General features: G+C 44.2%; 1 protein-coding gene across 1 annotated transcript in view; it reads left to right on the plus strand.

Annotated features, from left to right (window-relative positions):
- The window catches only part of hpse2 (heparanase 2), a 375,037-nt gene that overhangs the window by 144,910 nt on the left and 208,671 nt on the right, over window positions 1–21,456 (plus strand). Inside the window, exon 4 of the mRNA XM_073026938.1 lies at window positions 20,259–20,432. Coding sequence (XP_072883039.1) covers window positions 20,259–20,432 — 174 coding nt within the window. The remainder of the gene's footprint in view (window positions 1–20,258; window positions 20,433–21,456) is intronic.

The raw sequence follows: 21,456 nt of genomic DNA on the forward strand, positions 1-21,456 counted from the left end.
TGATTTGTTCTCGGTTTTGACGTCTGTTAAAATTGGTATTTTAGACTGTAGGCCAGACATTCTTTATGAGATTGGACAACATCTCTGAAGGCTGCAGGGTCAAGGCTTGTGTATAGATTTCCTATGTGTCTCTGTCCATGTTGTTGTTGAAGGAATGAGTTGGCAGACCTTCTAGTTCAGCAATCACTTAAAATAAAGGACATAAATGTAGTGTTGCCAAGCCATAATTAAAAAGTCTATTCAATCACTGTGGCAGCAAATTTGGAATAAATAAAAGAAAGGATGGAATTTCTATAAAATTCAGAGGATGGTGGGTACAAAAGAATATACGAAACATAAGAACATGAGAAATTAGTGCAGGAGTCGGCCATCCGGCCCATTGAGCCTGCTCCTCCATTCAATAAGATCATGGCTGATCTAGCCATGGACTCATCTCCATCTACCTGCCTTTTCCCCATAACCCTTAATTCCCCTACGATCTATCAAACTTTGTATTAGATATATATGATGAGATAGCCTCCACTGCTTCATAGGGCAGAGAATTCCACAGATTCTCTGGGAAAAGCAGTTCCTCCTTATCTCCATTCTAAATTTACTCCCGTGAATCTTGAGGCTATGTTCCCTAGTTCTAGTCTCACCTCCAAGTGGAAACAACCTTCTTGCCTCTATCTTATCTATCTCTTTCATAATTTTATATGTTTCTATAAGATGTCCTCTCATTCTTCCGAATTCCAGCAAATACAGTCCCAGGTGACTCAATTTCTCCTCATAGGTTAACCCCTTCATCCCTGGAATCAACCTGGTGAACCTCCTCTGCACTGCCTCCAAAGCCAGTATATCCTTTTCCACATAAGAAGACCAGAACTACACACAGTACTCCAGGTGCGGCCTCACCAGTACCCTGTACAGTTGCAGCATAACCTCCGTGCTCTTAAATTCAATCCCTCTAGCAATGAAGGCCAACATTCCATTTGCCTTCTTGATGGCCTGCTGCACCTGCAAACAACCTTTTGTGATTCATGCACGAGCTCTCCCAAATCCCTCTGCACAGCAGCATGCTGCAATCTTTTCCATTTAAATAGTAATCTGCTCTTTCATTTTTCCTTCCAAAGTGGATGACCTCGCATTTACCAACATTGTACCCTGTCAGACCCTTGCCCACTCACTTAACCTATCTACATCTCTTTGCACCTTCTCCGTATCCTCTGCACAATTTGCTTTTCCACTCAATTTAGTATCATCAGCGAACTTAACTATGCTACACTTGGTCCCCTCTTCCAGATCATTAATATATATTGTGAACAGTTGTGGGCCCAGCACTGACCCCTGTGACACACCGCTCACTACTGATTGCCAACCAGAGTCACACCCAGGTATCCCAACTTTCTGCTTTCTAATGGTTAACCAATCATCTATCCATGCTAATACATCACCCCCAACTCTTTACGTCCTTATCTTATAGAAAAGTCTTTTATGTGGCACCTTATTGAATGCCTTCTGGAAATCCAAGTAAACAACGTCCATCTGAACCCCTCTATCCACTGTGCTCGTTATAACCTCAAAGAACTCCAGTAAGTTTGTCAAACAGGACCTGCCTTTGCTGAATCCAGGCTGCCTCTGCCTGATGGATCCATTTCTTTCCAGATGCCTCACTATTTCTTCTTTAATGATAGCTTCAAGTATTTTCCCCAACTACAGATGTTAAACTAACTGGCTTATAGTTACCTGCCTTATGCCTACATCCTATTTTGAACAGTGACGTGACATTCGCCTTCTTCCAATCCGCCAGGACCTGCCCAGAGTCCAGAGAATTTTGGTAAATCGTCACCAAAGCCGCTACTATAACTTCTGCCATTTCTTTCAGTACTCTGGGATGCATTAAATTAGGATTAGGGGACTTATCTATCTTCAGGCCCACAAATTTGCTCAGCACTAACTCTTTAGTGATAGCTATTATATCGAGGTCCTCACCTCCCATTGACAGACAGACAGACAGACAGACAAACTTTATTGATCCCGAGGGAAATTGGGTTTCATTACAGTCGCACCAACCAAGAATAGTGTAGAAATATAGCAATATAAAACCATAAATAATTAAATAATAATAAGTAAATTATGCCAAGTGGAAATAATTCCAGGACCAGCCTATTGGCTCAGGGTATCTGACACTCTGAGGGAGGAGTTGTAAAGTTTGATGGCCACAGGTAGGGATGACTTCCTATGACGCTCAGTGTTGCATCCCGGTGGAATGAAACTCCGGCTGAATGTATTCCTGTGCCTAACCAGTACATTATGGAGTGGATGGGAGACATTGTCCAAAATGGCATGCAACTTGGACAGCATCCTCTTTTCAGACACCACCGTCAGAGAGTCCAGTTCCACCCCACAACATCACTGGCCTTACGAATGTGTTTGTTGATTTTGCCCATAACATCTCTCTTTGGCATGATAGATGTGTCCTTCATTGTGAAGACTGACACAAAATGGTCATTCAAAGCCTTGGCCATTTCCTCATTACCCAATATTAATTCCCTCTTCTCATCCTCCAAGGGACCTCCATTCACCTTAGCCACCCTAGGAGGCTGGAAGTTATCGAACATAGAACAGTACAGCACAGGAACAGGCCATTCAGCCCTCAGTGTTGTGCTAATTCAGCTAAAAGCAAATCAAATACACCCAAACACTAATCCCTCCTCCCTACACAATGTCCATATCCCTCCATCTTCCTCACATCCACATGCCTATCCAAACGTCACTTAAAAGCCTCTAATGTATTTGCCTCTACCACCATACCAGACAGCGCATTCTAGGCATCCACCACTCTCTGAGCAAAAAACTTACCCCTCACATCCCCTTGAACCTAGCCCCCTCCCCCACTCTCAATGCATACTCTTGGTGTTAGACATTTCAACCCTGGGAAACAGATACTCCCTGTCTACTCTATCTATGACTCTCATAATCTTCTATCAGACCTCCCCTCAGCCTCCACAACTCCAGAGAGAACAGCCCAAGTTTACCCAGCCTCTCATGATGGCACACGCCCTCTAAACCAGGCAGCATCCTGGTGAACCTCTTCTGCACTCTCTCCAAAGCCTCAACATCCTTCCTATGGTGGGGCAACCAGAACTGTATGTAATACTCCAAATGTGGCCTTACCAGAGTTTTATAAAGTTGCAACATCACCTCCTGTCTTCTGAGCTCAATGCCTTGACTAATAAAAACAAGCATTTCATAAACCTTCTTAACCACCTTATCAAACTGTGTAGCCACTTTCAAGGAGCAATGAACTTGGATCCCAAGATCTCTCTGTTCAGCAACGTTGTTGAGGACTTTGCCCTTAACAGTATACTGCCTCCTTGTATTCACCCTGCAAGGTGCAACACCTCACGTTTATCTGGGTTAAACTCCATCTGCCATTTCTCTGCCCATCTCTGCAACTGATCTATATTGTGCTATACTCTTTGCCAGTCTCCTACACTAACTGCAACTCCATCAATCTTGATATCAACCGCAAAATTTACTAACCCACTCATCTACATTTTCATCCAGGACATTTATATACATCACAAAACAGCAGAGGTCCCAGCACAGATCCCTGTGGAACACCATGAATTACAGACCTCCAGCTCAAATAAGTCCCTTCAACCACTACCCTCTGTCTTCTATGCACAAGCCTGTTCTGAATCCAAATGGCCAATTCGCCACAGACCCACTCACTGCCTCCTGCCTGTCAGCCATTCCTCTATCAATGCCAGTATATTTCCTATAACACCATGGGATTTTATCTTGTTAAGCAGCCTCATGTGAGGCACCTTATCAAATGCCTTCTGAAAATCCAAGTAAATATTGTCCACTGCCTCTTGTTTGTCCATCCTGCTTGTTACTTCCTCAAATAATTCTAACAGATTTGTCAGGCAAGATTTCCCTTGACAGAAACCATGCTGACCTTGACTTATCTCCAGTACCCCAAAACCTCATCCTTAATAACGGACTGCAACACTTGCCCAGCCACTGAGGTTAGGCTAACTGGCCGATAATTCCCTCTCTTTTGTTTTCCTCCCTCCTTGAAGAGTAGAGTGATATTTTCAATTTTCTAGTCCTCCAGGACCATGCCAGAATCAAGTGATTCTCGAAAGATCATGTCCAATGCATCCGTTATCTCTTCTGCAACCTCTCTCAGGACTCTGGGATGTCGTCCACCTGGTCTAAGTGACTTATCCACCTTAACACCTTTCAGTTTGCCTAGCACTTTTTCCTTTGTAATAGCAATGGCTCTCACTCCTGCTCCCTGACACTCACGGACCACTGGAACACAGCTTCTGTCTTCCACAGTAAAGGATGAAGCAAAGTACTTATTAAGTTAATCTTCCATTTCTTTGTCCCCCATTACTACCTCACCAGCATCATTTTCAAGTGGTCCAATATCAACTCTTGCTTTCTTTTTTATTCTCTATATAACTGAAAAAACTTCTAGTGTCCTGCTTTTAGTAGTGTTCCCCACCACTTAACTTGTGGTAATCGAATGTTTTCTCAGGTGAGTGCCTGCGGTTAATCAGATGTAGGTTCTTGGGCAGAATAAAGGCAACCTTCTACAAATAACTGGCTAAAATTCCGGAAGACTGGGAAATTGCAAATGTCGCTCCACTTTTTAAGAAGGGAGGAAGGAAAAAGGCAGGAAATTATAGGCCAGTTAGCCTGACTTCAATGGTTGAGAAGATGTTGGTGTCAATTATTAAGGCTGAGGTTTCAGGGTACATGATAAAAATAGGCCGAAGTCAGCATGGTTTCTTTAAGGGGAAATCTTGCCTGACAAATCTACTGGAATTCTTTGAGAAAATAACAGGCAGTGGATGTTGTTTACTTTGATTTTCAGATGGTCTTTGACAGGGAGCCACAGATGAGATTGCTTAACATAGTATTACAGGAAAGATACCAGCATGGATAGAAGATTGGCTGCCTGGCAGGAGGCAAAGAGAGGAAATAGAGGAGGTCTTTTCTGCTAGGCTGCCAGTGACTACTGGTGTTCCACAGGGGTGAGTGTTGGGACTGCTTCTGTTCACATCATATGTCAGTGACACGGATGATGGAATTGGCGGTTTTGTGGCTATGAAGATAGGTGGAGTGGCAGGTCGTGTTGGGGAAGCAGGGAATAGACAGAATAGGAGAATGGGCAAACTAGTGGCGGTTGGAATATGGTGTAGGGAAGTGTAGAGTTAGGAACTTTGGTTGGAAGAATAAAGGCATGGACTATTTTCTAAATGGGGAGCAAATTCAAAAATCAGGGGTGCAAAAGGACTTGGGAGTCCGCATGGAAGATTTCCTAAGTTTCCTTGTCGGTTGAGTTTTACTGGGCATCTCTGGGAAACTGGCTCGTTAGTTCTCGCTAACAGCCACTGGATTCTGCGGCGACAAACCCACCTTTCTCCGGCTTCATACGTTTAGGATGTCTACAACTTTGGTCCCGCCAAATCTGTGAAGTTGGGACGTCTCGCCCACCCAAATCCCGGTTTGTGTAAATGCTCTGTGATTTACTGTCCCCGGCAAGAAATAACAGATCATACACTGCATACAATTATAAAGAAGTATATTTAAGAATGTTAATTTAAGCCAACAGTTATTGAATGAAAGAAAGTAAAAAGGGCCTATTACTCTTAAATAGTCAAATGTGCACTGAAGTGGGAGCTCATCTTGCACTTGACGGTCACTTACGCACTGGACCCTCGGTCTGTGTGAAGGCACACTCCACCTTCCGAAAGTCGCTCAAAATCCATCTCAAAAGAACGGCTCTCCCACAGGAGTATTGGTTCTTCCTTCTTGAAGCCATTCAGTTGCACGAAGCACCTTGCTCAACAGGGACAACATCCTCAGCCATCCTCCCCCCCCCCCCCACCCCCGTCTTCTTCCAGCTCCCGCCAACAGAGACCTCTCCGCTCCAAATCTGCCATCATGATTGGCTGACACCACAATCCTAAGTTGAATAACAAAGCTTCTTATCTCAGCTCAAACTCAGACAAGCTGAGAGCAGGACGGACTGCTCTTACAGGACTGCTAAAGTGAAATACCTACAGCATAGCAGTAGGAATCTTAAACAGGGCGTGACAGTGGTAAGGAAGGCAAATACAATGTTAGCACTCATTTCGAGAGGACTTATATAGAAGCAAGGACATAATGCTGAAGCTTTATAAGGCATTGGTCAAACCACACTTGGAATATTGTGAGCAGGTTTGGGCCACTTATGTAAGAAAGAATGTGCTGGCATTGGAGAGGGTCCGGAGGAAGTTCTCGAGAATATTCCCAGGAATGAAGGGTTAATGCATGTGGAATGTTTGATGTTTCTAGGCCTGTACTTGCTGAAGTTTAGAAGTAAGAGTGGGAATCTCATCAAAACCTATCAAACATTGAAAGTCCTAGATAGAGTGGATGTGGCGAGGATGTTTCTGATGGGGAGGTCTCAGAATAGAAGGACGTCCTTTTAGAACAGAGATGAGGAATTTCTCTAGCCAGAGGGCGGTAAATCTGTGGAACTTATTGCCATGGACAGCTATGGAGGCCAAGTCATTGGGTATATTAAAAGCGGAGGTTGACAGGTTCTTGATTAGTAAGGGCATTAACGGTTATGGGTAGAAGGCAGGCAAATGGATTTGAGAGGGATAATAAATCAGCCATGATGGAATAGGAAGCAGACTCAATGAGCAGCGTGGCCTAATCTTGTTCCTATGTCTTATGATATTATGGTCTAAAATCAAACCTACACCAACATAACGAAGAAATGTGCTAGATATCTTTAAAGCTGACAGCAGGAGATGAAGACAACTTCTATGAACCATTTTTAATTGCTATTAAAGAATATTCTTCTGAATATTTAGATTTGGTTGGAGGTTAAAGACAAGTTGCTGAGTGTTTGTGCTGACGAGTCCTGTAGTTCAGAGGTTGGTGAAAGACTAACAAATCCACCCTGTGGATGCTCAGTAGAGAGTGGTTAGTGTCTGGAATACACTGCCAAGGGAAGTGGTAGAAGCAGATGAAATAGCAACGTTTACGAGATATGTAGACAGGCAGAGAAGGGAGGAATGTAGATTATGTGCAGGCAGATGTACAGTTTAGATTAGTAGCATGTTTGGCATAGTCATTGCGGGCTGAAGGGCCTGTTCTGGTCTCTGTGCTGTGCTATTTTGTGTTCTGTGTTCTACCCTCAGTGTCAGCACTATTAGGTACACCTGTACACCTGCTCATTAATTCAAATATCCAGTCAGCCAATCATGTGGCAGCAAATCAATGCATAAAAGCATGCAGACATGGTCAAGAGGTTCAGTTGTTTGTCAGACCAAACATCAGAATGGGGAAGAAATGTGATCTAAGTGACTTTGACCATGGGAGGTTTGTTGGTGCCAGATGGGGTGGTTTGAGTATCTCAAAAACTGCTGATCTGGAATTTTCACACACAACAGAATCTAGAGTTTACAGAGGATGGTGTGAAAAACAGAAAACATCCAGTGAGCAGCAGTTCTGAGGGTGGAAACACCTTATTAGTGAGAGAGGTCAGAGACCAGTTCAAGCTGATAGAGAGGAGACATAGAACCAGGTTTAATATCAATGGTACACATTGTGAAATTTGTTGCTTTGCAGCGGAAGTGCATTGCAATGCATAATAATAGAAATTATAAATTACAATAATATATATATAAAATAGAATGAAATGGAATATGTAGTACAAAAAGAGAGGGGGGAAATAGTGAGGAAGTGTTCATGGGTTCAATGTCCATTCAGAAATCCAATGGTGCAGGAGACAAATCTGTTACTGAAATGTTGAAGGTGGGTCTTCAGACTTCTGTACCTACTCCTTGATGGTAGCAATGAGAAGAGGGGGCGATTGGAGATGGGGGTCCTTAATGATGGTGGGCATTTTTTTGGGGCATTGCCTTTTGAAGGTGCAGGAGAGTGTCCATGATGGAAGCAGCAGAGTTTACAGCTTTCTGATCCTGAGCATTGACCGCCCCGCCATACCGCACAGTGACGCAACCAGTTAGAATGCCTTCTATGGTGCAGATGTAGAAATTTGTGAATGCCTTTGGTCACTGTGGTGAACTACATATACCTGTCTGGACACGCCCCCACTGCTGACTGCTCCTGTGGCTCCTCCCACTGACCATGGCTCCTCCCACGGACCCCGATATAAAGGCGATTGGGGACTCCGCCCCGGCCTCAGTCTCCAGGATGCAGTGTGGTTGTCAACTGCTGCTTGTTCTTTCTTCCAGCCAATAAAAGCCTATATCTCGCCTCACGTCTCCAAGAGTTATTGATGGTGCATCAGTCACATATCAAACCTTCTCAAACTCCTAATGAAATACAGGGGCTGCCATGCCCTCATTGTGATTGCATCAATATGTTGGGCCCAGGATAGATCTTTAGAGATGTTGACGCCCAGGAACTTGAAATTGCTCGCCCTTTCCACTTCTGATTCCTTGGTGAGGAATAGCGTGTGTCACCCTAACTTCCCCTTCCTGAAGTCCACAATGAATTCCTTGTTCTTCCTGATATTGAGTGCAAAGTTGTTGCTGCGACACCTCCCAACCAGCTGATCTACCTCGCTCCTGTACGCCTCCTCGTCACCAGCTGAAGTTAGGCCAACAATAGCTGTGCCATCAGCAACTTTATAGGTTTGAAGCTGTGCCTAGCAACACAGTCATGAGTGTAGAGAACCCGCAAAAAGCCCGGGATTCCATGAATCAAGTCATTTATCTGTCCAGGAGAGAGAAAGAATAGCTAATAGGATATTACTGGGAATATCCTATTAAGGTTCCCCTTAAATATTTCACCTTTCATCTTCAACCTATGTTGTTTAGCTCTTGTCTCACCCAACCTCAGGGGGAAAAGTCTGTTTGCATTTACCCTGTCGATACTCCTCATAATTTTGTATATCTCTATCAAATCTCCCCTCATTCTCCTACACTCCAGGGAATAAAATCCTGGCCTATTCAGTCTTTCCCTGGAACTTAGGTTGTCAAGACCTGGCAATGTCCCTGTAAGCTTTTTCTGTACTTTTCCAGCCTTATTAATGTATTTTCCAAAACTGCCCACAATGGCCTCACCAATGTATTAGAGAACTTCAACATAGCATCACAACTTCTGTACTCAATATTCTGTTTCCTGAAGCCCAATGTGCCAAAAGCTCTCTTTACAACTCTATCTCCTGTGGCACTACTTTTAAGGAATTACAGATCTCTCTTCCCAGATCCCTTTATTCTGGTGACTTGAAACATTTATCAGTATAGGCACCATCTGGTGAAATTATCACTGGTCTACTTAATGGAACTAGTCAATTATCCAAATTAATGGGATGTTTTGAAAATCAGCAGGCGTTTTCACAAAACCCTGGGATTCTAGTAATCTCATCATTCATCTGTCCAGGAGAGAGGATGAACAGCTAATATGATAATTATGCATCTTCAGAACTGAATGTCAGCGGATATACACTCAGTGGCAAATATCTAACCAGTCAATCATGTGGCAACAACTATAGTCAAGAGGTTCCGTTGTCAGACCAAACATCCGAATGGGGAAGAAATGTGATCCGAGTGACTTTGACTGTGAATTGATTGTTGGTGCCAGATGGGGAGGTTTGAGTATGTCAGAAACTGCTGATTTCCTGGGACTTTCTGGCACAAAAGTCTCTAGAGTTTACGGAGAGTGGTGCAAAAAAAAACACACACACAGCCAGTGAGCAGCAGTTCAGTGGGCAAAAATGCCTTGTTAATGAGAGAGGTCAGAGGAGAATGGCCAGACAGGTTCAAGCTGACAGGAGGGCGACATTGACTCAAACAGCGGTGTGCAGAAGTACACCTCTAAACACACAACACATTGAATCTTGAAGTGGAATGGCTACAGCAGCTCAAGACCACTATCAAGACCACTTTATTGAATACCCCCTGTACCTAATAAAATCGCCAGTGTGTATAATATGGGGTGGGTATTTCCACAGTTGATTTCACAGTGTTTAACCTCAGGGATGGCTTGTGTTGTGTGGAGGCTGACGAGAAGCTTCTGATGCAATGAACAACTGAGGCCGGGTATGACATTTTTGCGTTTGAGACCAGTCGGGCTATTGGAAACATACAAGCAACAAATGAGCTGTTAAAATTCAGTCACCTAGTGCAATGCCTGAAGTTCTGCAAGCACTCTGCCAGGACTCTTTCTGACTGTTTACACAAACAGAGCTTTTGTTATGGAGAATGACATTTACATGGTATTTTTTAAAATTTGTGTTGTTTGAACCAATCAACAGGATTAGCCCGAAAGAGCTGCCTCAATAAATATTCTTAAATAAATAAACGTGTGTCATGTCAAACTTTAACTTGAATCATCGACTGAAAAAAGGACCTTGGCGTTTATAAAAATAGACAATTCTTGATAAGGCAGCACCCATTTGTACAGAAGCTGCCCGAAGCCCCAGAACAGGGAGAGGTACGGATCAAATGAACCTTTGCTAGGCAAACACTGTCATCAAAACTTAAGCAAGCTAGCTATGGACACAGAACGAAGGGACTGGGGAGGGATCAGCCACAGTTAAACCGAAGGTAGGAGGAAGTGCCAGATCTGTTCGATACAACAACCAGGTTTGCAAATCCTCTTTTTTTCACAGCTGCATGGACCAACCGTTGCTCTGGGCAGGGAAATTGTACACGGCCTGACGACTGCGCAGAATTTTAATAAACTATTATGTAAAAGCCGAGACAGGGCGCAAGCCCATGATCAACTCCATTTCTCGGCGACCTCACTGATCAAAATGTCGATTTCAGAAAACGAGCAGGTGTTCAGCCCCATCCAGCAGCCTCCCGCTCTCTGCTGCCGGAGGGGGGTATCTGGGTGTGACAGTCACCCTCTTTCCCACTGCTCCAGAAGATCTCTGTGTTTGAATGGTCTCTCTCTCTCCCTGGATGCTGTGGGAGGATGGTGCTGGAGATCTTCGTTGTGGGCAATGTTTAACCGATGCCCTTTGTGGATAGGACTCTGCCGTTCACGTTACGATGTGTTTCCCGTCGCTCCTTTTTTTGTTGCTATTTTGGGTGATTTTGAATCAGGGCGGCCTGCAGATAACGAACACTGAACTGAACTGAATATACCTGGAGTCTTTTGATTTTATGTCTTATAGTCTGTGTTTTTCGATCGTTTTTTTGTTTTGTTGGTTTGTTTATTTTTCATGTGGGTGAGTGGGTTTGGTATTTTTCTCTGAACGGGTTCCTGCACCTCTGATGTCATTTCCGCCTGGTGAGGGCGGGCGCTAGGGATTGAAATACCAGCTCCACGAAGTTTGAATAAACTAGTCTCGAAACGACTTACCGACTGCGTGTCGTTATTTCAGCGCTGTGTGTAGCACATCGCTACAGTTTGTTTATTTTTCATGTGGGTGAGTGGGTTTGGTATTTTTCTCTGAATGGGTTCCATGGTGTTTCTTTGTTTCGTGGCTGTCTGTGGGAAGATGTATCTCAGGGTTGTGTACTGCAAACGTACTTTGATAATAAATGCACTCTGAAACTTTGAACTTTGAAAAGAGAATTCCAGCTGCGTGCCAACAAGGACGACGTGTGTGGGAGCATTTCCATTACTGCGCGGTTGTGTAGCCTAAAGGGAACAGTGACCCTGTTATCCCTTCATCATTTCCGTTACTGCGCGGTTGTGTAGCCTAAAGGGAACAGTGACCCTTTTATCCCTTCATCATTTCCGTTACTGCGCGGTTGTGTAGCCTAAAGGGAACAGTGACTCTTTTATCCCTTCATCATTTCCGTTACTGCGCGGTTGTGTAGCCTAAAGGGAACAGTGACCCTGTTATCCCTTCATCATTTCCGTTACTGCGCGGTTGTGTAGCCTAAAGGGAACAGTGACCCTTTTATCCCTTCGCCTTAGAACCAACTCTCAGCTGAAACTGACACAAGGGGCTGCGGATGCTGGAACCTGGAGCCATACGGCCAAGGATAGAGTAACTCATGACCAGCCTGGATCGTTTGCAACCGGGCGGCATGAACGTTGAATTCTCCCATGTCTGATCCATCCATGTCCCATTTCTCTGTCGGCTCTCTTCCTGATCCATCTGGCTTCTGTCACTCCCCCACCCACTCCATCTCCCCATCACCCACACACTCGATTCCACTCCCCTGGTTTTCCCTCTCCCCCACTGTTCCCCTCTGCCCTCGCTCCCACCTCTATCTCCTGATTCCATGCGCAACCTTCCTCTCCTACCAGATTCCACTGTCTGCAGCCCCTCGGCCCTTCCACTGCCCAGCTTCAGTCGTCGACCCACTCTCCCCTCCTCACCTGTATCCATCTCCCAGCTCTTGCCCCATCTCCTCCCTGCCATCATTTTATACTGGCTACCTCCTGTCTATCCTTCAGTTTAGGTCGAGCACCTGAACCTGAAACACAGACTGTCCTTTTGCCACCATAGATGCTCCTTATTCCTCTAATGGTGTATATGTTGCCTCAGCCAAAGCAGTCTAACTCTTCTGTTCCCTGAGTTTATTCATCTTTTTCTGCCACCAGTAGCTTGGCCTCAAAAGCTTTGGAATTCCTTCTCAATCTTTGAGAACACTACAGCCCAGAAACCTTCAGCCCATCTAGTCCATGCCGAAATATTAATCTGCCTAGTCCCATTAATCTGCACCCAGACCATAGCCCCCATACCCCTTCCATCCACGTACCTGCCCAAATTTCTCTTAAGTGCTGAAATTGAAGACATTAGACATCATCAAGGTGTCCCTTCAAGCCTTGGTGACATGTTTTCTGTGAAGCACGTTTCATCAATTTTGTTTCATCTGGGGTGCTAACCCATTAGACCAGGGGTCCCCAGCCATGGACTCTTACCATTAACTGAGGGGTCCGCGGACCCCAGGTTGGGAAGACTTGCGTTAGAGGTTGTTGTTGTATCTTCCTGCACTGTGTAGTAACGCCAGCACAGTGCCAGAGCATCTCCCGGGTGGCCAATAAATTGATGCATTGCCCGACATGTTATGTTGTATAACTTCAAAACATTAAGTTCATTCAAAGGAAAACACGAGAGTCGGGCACTGTGCGTTTGGACTTTATGTTTGGACTGTATCATGTGGTCGCATATGTGATTAACATATTTTACATATAACCCCTAATTAATTATTTTAAAAGAATAAGAATATTTAATCAACCAATATATAAGATTACTCAAATTTTACTGAAATATTAAATATACAACAGTATGTACCTGCACAATACATCATCTCACACCATCACACTTACTAAAGGCAATTAACAGCCTAGATGTGAATGTCAGAGGCATAACTAGAAAGTTTTCAAGTGATGTAATAGTTGAATGTGTTTTTGATAGTGAGAGACATTGATGATTTGGAAGTATGCAAGACAAGTGTTTCACTGAATCTTATTACATGCAGCAGGTGGTATAGCAGTTAGCATAATGCTTTACAGCAAAGCAATCAGAGTTCAGTTTTCACCCTTGTCCGTAAGGAGTTTGTACGTTTTCTCAGCAGCTGTCTGGGTATCCTCGGGCCCACATTCTCAATACATACGGGTTGATAAATTGTGGTCATGCTTTATTGGTGCTGCAAGTATGATGACATTTGAGGGCAGCCCCTAGCACCTATTGAACTTCACTGGCCATTGGCACAAGCAAGACATTTCACTGTACGTTTTGATGTGCCTTTGAAAAATAAAGCTGATCTTTTCATCTTAACCTTTCATAAATCAATCCCAATTCCATTTTCATTTCTAAGGCTGGAGCAGGATATTGATCAGGTAGACAGGTAGAGTGTTGGCAGATGGAATATTATTCCAACAAATACAAAGCAATTCATATTGTGAAGTTATACATATAGTAAATGGTGGGGCTCTAGGGAATTCTGATGAAGAGATATCTTGGGGTTCAAGTCCATATTTCCCTAAAGTATCGGTTGGTGTAGGTGGCATATGGCATGCTGATGTTCATAGATCATCAATCCAGTACAGAAGTTGGTACACTAAACCCAGTGGTCACTTTCTCAGATAAAAGAGTGGAACCCAGAGTGGTTTTCTGCCGCTACGTGTAGCCCATACCCTTCAAGGCTTGACGTGCTGTGCATTCAGAGATGTTCTTCTGCCCACTGCTTTTGTAACTTGTGGTTATTTGAGTTACTTGTTGGCTTCCTGTCAGTTTGACCCAGTCTGCCCATTCTCCTCTGACCTCTCTCATTAACGCATTTTTTTTTGCCCACAGAACTGCCACACCCTTGATGTATTTTTATCATTTGTTGCACCATTCTCTGTAAACACTGGAGTGCTGTGTGTAAAAATTGCAGACCAGCAGTTTCTGAGATACTCAGACCACCCTGTCTGGCACCAGCAGTCAGTCATTTGATCACATTTCTTCCCCATTCTGATGTTTGGCCTGAACAACAACTGAACCTCGTGACCATGTCTGCATGCTTTTATGCACTGAGTAGCTGCCACACGATTGTCCCGAGGCGTCAGCCGTTTGCTCCAGCATTTTGTGTATGTTTGGCTGATTAGACATTTGGATTAGTGAGCAGGTGTAGGAGTGTACCTAATAAAGTGGCCACTGAGTGTGTGTGTGGCAACGAGACAAAACACTGGTTAGGCTGCAGCTGGATTATCAGTGAGCCTCTGTAATCCTTTCAGCACAACCACGTAGAAAGCATGTTGTTTTGCTGAACAATGTACAGAGGATTCTCACCAAAATGTTGTCTACGTTGGAGGACTTTAGTTATGGGGACAGGCTAGCCTTGTTCTCCCTGGAACAAAGGTGACTTTGACCTGATAGAAACAAATAAGATTGTGAGAGGGATAGATAAAATTGATATAATCTTTTTTTCATGGTAGAGATTACCTTTATTAAAAATTAGCTTTATTTAACCCATGTGCATACGTTGAGACATCAAGCATAGAGTGAAATGTTTTGTTTGTGCCAATGACCAACACAGTCCGAGGATGCGCTGGGGGCAGCCCACAAGGGTCACCACACATCCGATGCCAACGTAACATGCCCACAGCTTACTAATCCTAAAACACACATCTTTGGAATGTGAGAGGAAACTGGAGTACCCGGAGGGATCTCACATGGCCACGTGGAGAAGTAAAAACTACACATTTGGAGGATGTGCTGGGGGCAGCATGAAGTGATCCATCTTTCAGGCAGCAAAAGAGCATGGCCACAACTTACTGACCCAAACCCATGTGCCTTTTGGAATGAACGTTCGTTTAATGATTACAGGGGGTGAAGGAACCCCTTGTTCATACTGTAGACTGGATCTCCTTTGCTTCTTCAATGCCCAGCGATAGAAGAAGGTTCTTGGAGAAAGTCAAAGTCAAAGTGGAAATTGAATTTATTGGTATGTATGTAAGTAATGTGTGCACAGGTTCAATGAAAAACTGGCCCACAGCAGCATCTCAGGCACACTGTTTGCGAAGAAAAAGAATTTCAGGATGTATATTGTATACATTTCTCTGACATTAAACGTACCTATTGAAACACAGCTTTGGAGCAATGTGCTGGAGGAGCTCAGCGAGCCAGGCAGCATCGATGGATGGGAATAGGCAGCCGATGGTTCAGGCTGAGACCCTTCATCAGGACCCTCATCAGCATTGGAGATGCAACTTTTCAGAAGAGAAGTACAACTTGTGCATAAATTATACAAGAAAGAACCCAATTAGAAGAATATAAGATGATGTCCATTGTAGTGCAGAGTGGTCTTAGTGTTGCTATACTGATTAGGGTTATGTGCAGGTTGGTTCAACTCCATTCCACATCTGCCTGAAATTGACCACAATCAGCTGTTTTTGAAGCAGTTACCATCCAGCATTACTGTGCAATAAATTCTGAAAGTGCCCCTTTGCTCCTTTGTTATCTCTGTGCCGATGTGATTGGAGGTAGCAGTTTTGAAGGGATGGGGACAGAGACCACATTGATGTGAATTGGAACAAACCTCCCACCAGCCCTGGCTCGAGATGTTTGATTCCTGCAGCAGGGAAGTATAGCTTGTGTCTTTCAGAGGGCCACACTCGCTGTTTCCCCAGATGGACTTTAAAACCCAGCAAACTGGAAGATAAACAATTTAACTTCTTAAATAAAACTTCCATCAAGTCCCAAATCTATGCTTGTTTGTCAGAATTAACAAGCTCCCAGGCAGCTGTGTTGAGAATCTATGATCCTGAACACATGGAATTGAAGCTCCCACCATTCCTGAGCTAAATATTATGTATTGGCGTGTTTGGGAGCTTTCTGGAGGTCACTGTGACAATTCCTAGTGTACTTTACTTTGCAGAGCCTCATTGTTAGTGTACCAGGAATACAGTAGATGCATCCAACAGCTTATGTGAAGATCCTTCCTGCCTTATAGTGAGTAACTGTCTGTTGTCCGATTCTGTACTCCAGTTGTCTGGTGTCATCCCTTTAATCCTGTACCACTTCAAGAGTTAGACATTAATGGCATTTACTTCAAAGGCACTGAGGTCAAGAAGTTGAGAGCTTCTAGGTAGCATCCTAGTAATCTTGGCATTCATAGCAAAAGGATTTGAGTACAGGAGCAGGGAGGTTCTACTGCAGTTGTACAAGGCCTTGGTGAGACCGCACCTAGAATATTGTGTGCAGTTTTGATCCCCTAATCTGAGGAAATACATTCTTGCCATAGAGGGAGTACAGAGAATGTTCACCAGATTGATTCCTGGGATGGCAGGACTTTCATATGAAGAAAGACTGGATCGACTAGGCTTATACTCACTGGAATTTAGAAGACTGAGGGGGGATCTTATTGAAACGTATAAAATTCTAAAGGGATTGGATAGGCTAGATGCAGGAAGATTGTTTCCGATGTTGGGGAAGTCCAGAACAAGGGGTCACAGTTTAAGGATAAAGGGGAAGCCTTTTAGGACCAAGATGAGGAAAAACTTCTTCACACAGAGAGTGGTGAATCTGTGGAATTCTCTGCCACAGGAAACAGTTGAGGCTGGTTCATTTGCTATATTTAAGAGGAAGTTAGATATGGCCCTTGTGGTTAAAGGGATCAGGGGATATGGAGAGAAAGTAGGTAGAGGGTTCTGAGTTGGATGATCAGCCATGATCATACTTGAATGGAGGTGCAGGCTCGAAGGGCCAAATGGCCTACTCCTGCACCTATTTTCTATGTTTCTCTGTACCTTCCACATCCTTCCTCTAATGAGGCGACAAGAACCGAACACAGTATTCCAAATGTGGTCTAACCAGAGTTTTGTTCAGCTGCAACATTACCTCGCGGCTTTTGAACTTAATCCTTTGACTAAAGAAGGACAATGCACCGTACACTCCCTTAACCCACCTATCAACTTGTGTGGCAGATTTGAGGGATCTACGGACATAGATCCCAAAGGTCCCTCTATTCCTCCACACTGCTAAGAATCCTGCCATTAACCCTGTACTCTGCCTTCATGTTTGGCTTTCCAAATTGAATCACTTTACACTTTGCTGGACTGAACTCCATCTACCACTTCTCAGCCCAGCTCTGCATCCTGTCAATGTCCTGTTTAACCTCTGACAACCATCGACACTACCCTCAATACCACCAAACCTGCTGTCATCTGCAAATTCCTGAAGTCACCTTTCCACCTCCTTATCCAAGTCATTTATCAAAATCACAAAGCAGAAGTGTCCCGGAACAAATCACCTTGAAGCATAACTAGTCACCGACCTCCAGGCAGCATACAGTCCATCTACTACCTCCCTTTGCCTTTTGACTCCATGCAGCCAAGTTTCCTTGGATCTCATGCCTCCTGACTGCTTGAATGAGGGCACCTTGCCAAACACCTTACTGAAATACATCTGCACCACATCCATGCTCTAACTTCATCCCTTTGTCTTGTCATTGCCTCAAATAATTCAGTCAGGCTCATGAGGCATGACCTGCTCCTCAGAAATCCATACTCACCATCCCGAATCTACTATACTTCTACAAACCTTTGCAAATCCTATCTCTAAGAATCTTCTCCAACAGTTTTCCCACCACTGGTGTAAGACTCTCTGGTCTATAATTCCCAGGGTTATCCCTATTACCTTTCTTGAACAAAGGAATACCATTTGCCCTCCAATCATCTGGCACTACTCCTGTGGCCAAAGGTCATCGCAATGGCAGAGAAATCTCTTTCCTCACTTATAAGACTTATTAGTCTGTGTCATTGTGACTTCTAAACTCCTGAGAGCACCAGCCCAGAGCCATCAAATTCTCTTCCATGGTAGGAGTATTAAAAACAAGAGGGCATTCATTTAAGGTGAGAAGACTGAGCTTTAAAGGGGACTCGTAGGGAAGAAGTTTTACACAGTAAGTGTTTGATAATTGGATCTCACTGCCAGAGGAGATAGGGGAGTCAGATACAATTATTACATGGAAGAGGCATGTAATAATTGTTTTATTATCATTGTTTCTATTTTTGCACTATTCTTAAATTAACTATTTAATATACATACATCTACTTACTGTATTTCATTTACTTATTTATATTTTCTATATCACCATGCATTGTATTGCTGCTGTTAAGTTAACAAATTTCATGACATATGCCAGTGATATTAAATCTGATTCTGATTCTGACATTTGGACAGACACGTAAATGTGCAAATGTGCAAAGGACATGGTTTAATGTGGGGAAATGAGATTAGTGTAGACAGGCATCAACCTGTCATGGACGCAGTGGGATGAAAGGCCTCTATCAGCGCTGTAGGATTCGATAACTCCACGTACTTATAGATATGTCCAGTTATTGGTGTCAAACTCGCTACTTTGCCATGACAATACATTCTGCTCTGTCCTGAAATACCTTTCCATCAGCTTCAGCTGGAAGAATCTCAAACGCAACACACTGAAATAATATGGAATAAGTTTGGTACTTGCATATTGGAGAATAAGAAATCAAAGAGACGAATTTCTGTCTCTCTACCATTTCAGGCTGTGAGTCCCACACTCTAATCCTTCTCCCATCATCATCATTATGTGCCGTGTCATATGACGTAGGCCGTCACGGTCCCATGACCACAGTCGTTCTTGGCAATTTTATTTTCTGAAGTGGTTTGCCATTGCCTTCTTCTGGGCAGTGTCTTTACAAGATGGGTGACCCCAGCCATTATCAATACTCTTCAGAGATTGTCTGCCTGGCGTTGGTAGTTGCACAGCCAGGACTTGTGATATGCACCAGCTGCTCCCATCCACCTCCTGCTCCCGTGGCTTCACATCACCCTGACCGGGGAGGGCTAAGCAGGTGCTACACATTGCCCAAGGGTGGCCTGCAGGTTAGCAGGAGGAAGGAGCACTTTACATCTCCTTTGTTGAGACATATCTGCACTCTGCCACCCCATCTTTTTACCAATGACTTTAAATCCAGAGCATAATCATTGGTGTCTCTTCAAAGGGACAGTTCTTCCTATATAATCTATCTGGACTCCTTAGAGTTATTGGTGTAGTAAAGGTATTTTGCTGGGAGAGTTATCAGAATCTGCTAGTATAAATTGGGAACAATCCTTGAGATATTTTACCAAATAAGCTTTGTTTTTAATAGGGTCATAGAGTGCTACGGCACCGAAATAGGCCTTTTGGCCCATCTAGTTATTCTGCCTAGACCCATCAGCCTGCACTTGGATCATAGCCCTCCATAACCCTCCCATCCAAATACTTATCTAAACCCATCTGGAATGTTGAAATAGAACCAACATCCACTACTTCTTCTCGCACCACCCTCTGAGAGAAGTTCCCCTCAAATATTTCATCTTTCACCCTTAACTCATGACCTCTATAGTCTTAGTCGCACTCAACATCAGTGGAAAAGGTCTGCTTGCATTTACCCTATCTATACCCCTCATGATTATACTTCTGTCAAATCTCACTCAATCTCCTGCTCTTCAGGGAATAAAGTCCTAATCCATTCAAACTTGCCATGTACCACAACATAGACCCTCAAGTCCTGCAGCATCCTCGTAAATGTAGTTTTTCCATTTTATTGACATCTTTCCTATAGGGGGGTGACCAGAACTGCATACTGTTTCAAGCCACGGGCTCAATGCAGGGCTTGAGTTCTCCCAGACAGCCGTTGGGTGGCAAGTCCACGGGAAGTAAGCAAACAGAACTCAGATCATTTATAGGAGAATCACCTGGGAATGTTTGGGAGAAGTGGTGGGAGTCGGCTTCCCCTCACTCTTAGGCTGTCCGTACCATGTTCCACTGCCAGTTATGTCCTGATTTCAACTGTAGCTTGTTTCTACCCAGCCAGGTCTCTAGACAAACTCTACAACTTTGCCGAGTGCTCCGGATTACACCTGATTTTTGGCCTTAACGCCTTGCAGCGGAATCCGGACAACTCCTGGAACGGATCCGGCGGCCTCAGCCTCCTCAAGTACTGCGCGGGCAAGAAGTACAATATATCCTGGGAGCTCGGGAACGGTAAGTCAGCCTCTCTATCAAGCCAGCGCATGTTTTTAACCTCTTGCACGGTAGTGTGGTTCACACACAGCGTTACAATGCCAGAGATCGCCGACCGGGGTTCAATTCCTGCTGCTGTCTGTAAGGAGCTTGTACCTTCTCCTTGTGACTGTGCGTGCCTCCATCGGGGTCTCGAGTTTCCTCGCACGTTGCGGTTAGTAAGCTGTGGGCATGCTATGTCAGTGCCAATGGCATGGAGACATTTGCAGGCTGCCCCCGCCACCCACCGCAGCCGCATCCTCAGATGTGTTGGTCATTATTGCAAGGCGACACGTTTCACTGTATGTTTCAACGCTTCGATGTACGTGACAAATAAATAACGACTTGTATTTGTTGAACGGTGTTCTAGCATCCTATGAGATTAATTCTGGTGGGCATGTGTTAGGAAAAAGGGGCTCTGAGTAACTGGAAAAGGTCAAGTCAAGTCGAGTTTATTGTCAGGGGCACAAGTACAGTGAGCTACGGGTACAATGAAAAGCTTGCTTGGAGCGGAATTACAGGCACATAGATACAGGCAACACACATAGAATATAAACTCACTGTGTGTATGTTCATGGTCTTCTGCTGTTGTAGCCCATCCACTTCAAGGTTCAACATGTTGTGCGTTCAGAGATGCTCTTCTGCACACCTCTGTTGTAACGCGTGGTTGTTTGAGTTACTGTCACTTTCCTGTCGGCTTGAACCAATCTGCCCGTTCTCCTCTGACCTTTCTCATTAACAAGGCATTTTCTACACTGAACGCTTTTGTTTCTCGCACCATCCTCTATAAATCCTGGAGACTGTTGTGTGCGAAAATCCCAGATCAGCAGTTTCCGAGATACTCAAGTCACCCCATCTGGCACCAACAATCATTCCATGGTCAAAGTCACTTCGATCATATTTCTTCCCCATTCTGCTGTTTGATTCGAACAGTTGCGAAACCTCTTGACCATGTCTGCCTGCTGTTATGCTCGAGTTACTGCCACATAATTGACTGATTAGAAAT

This window comes from Hemitrygon akajei, chromosome 23 (assembly GCF_048418815.1).
Source record: "Hemitrygon akajei chromosome 23, sHemAka1.3, whole genome shotgun sequence".
NCBI lineage: Eukaryota > Metazoa > Chordata > Chondrichthyes > Myliobatiformes > Dasyatidae > Hemitrygon > Hemitrygon akajei.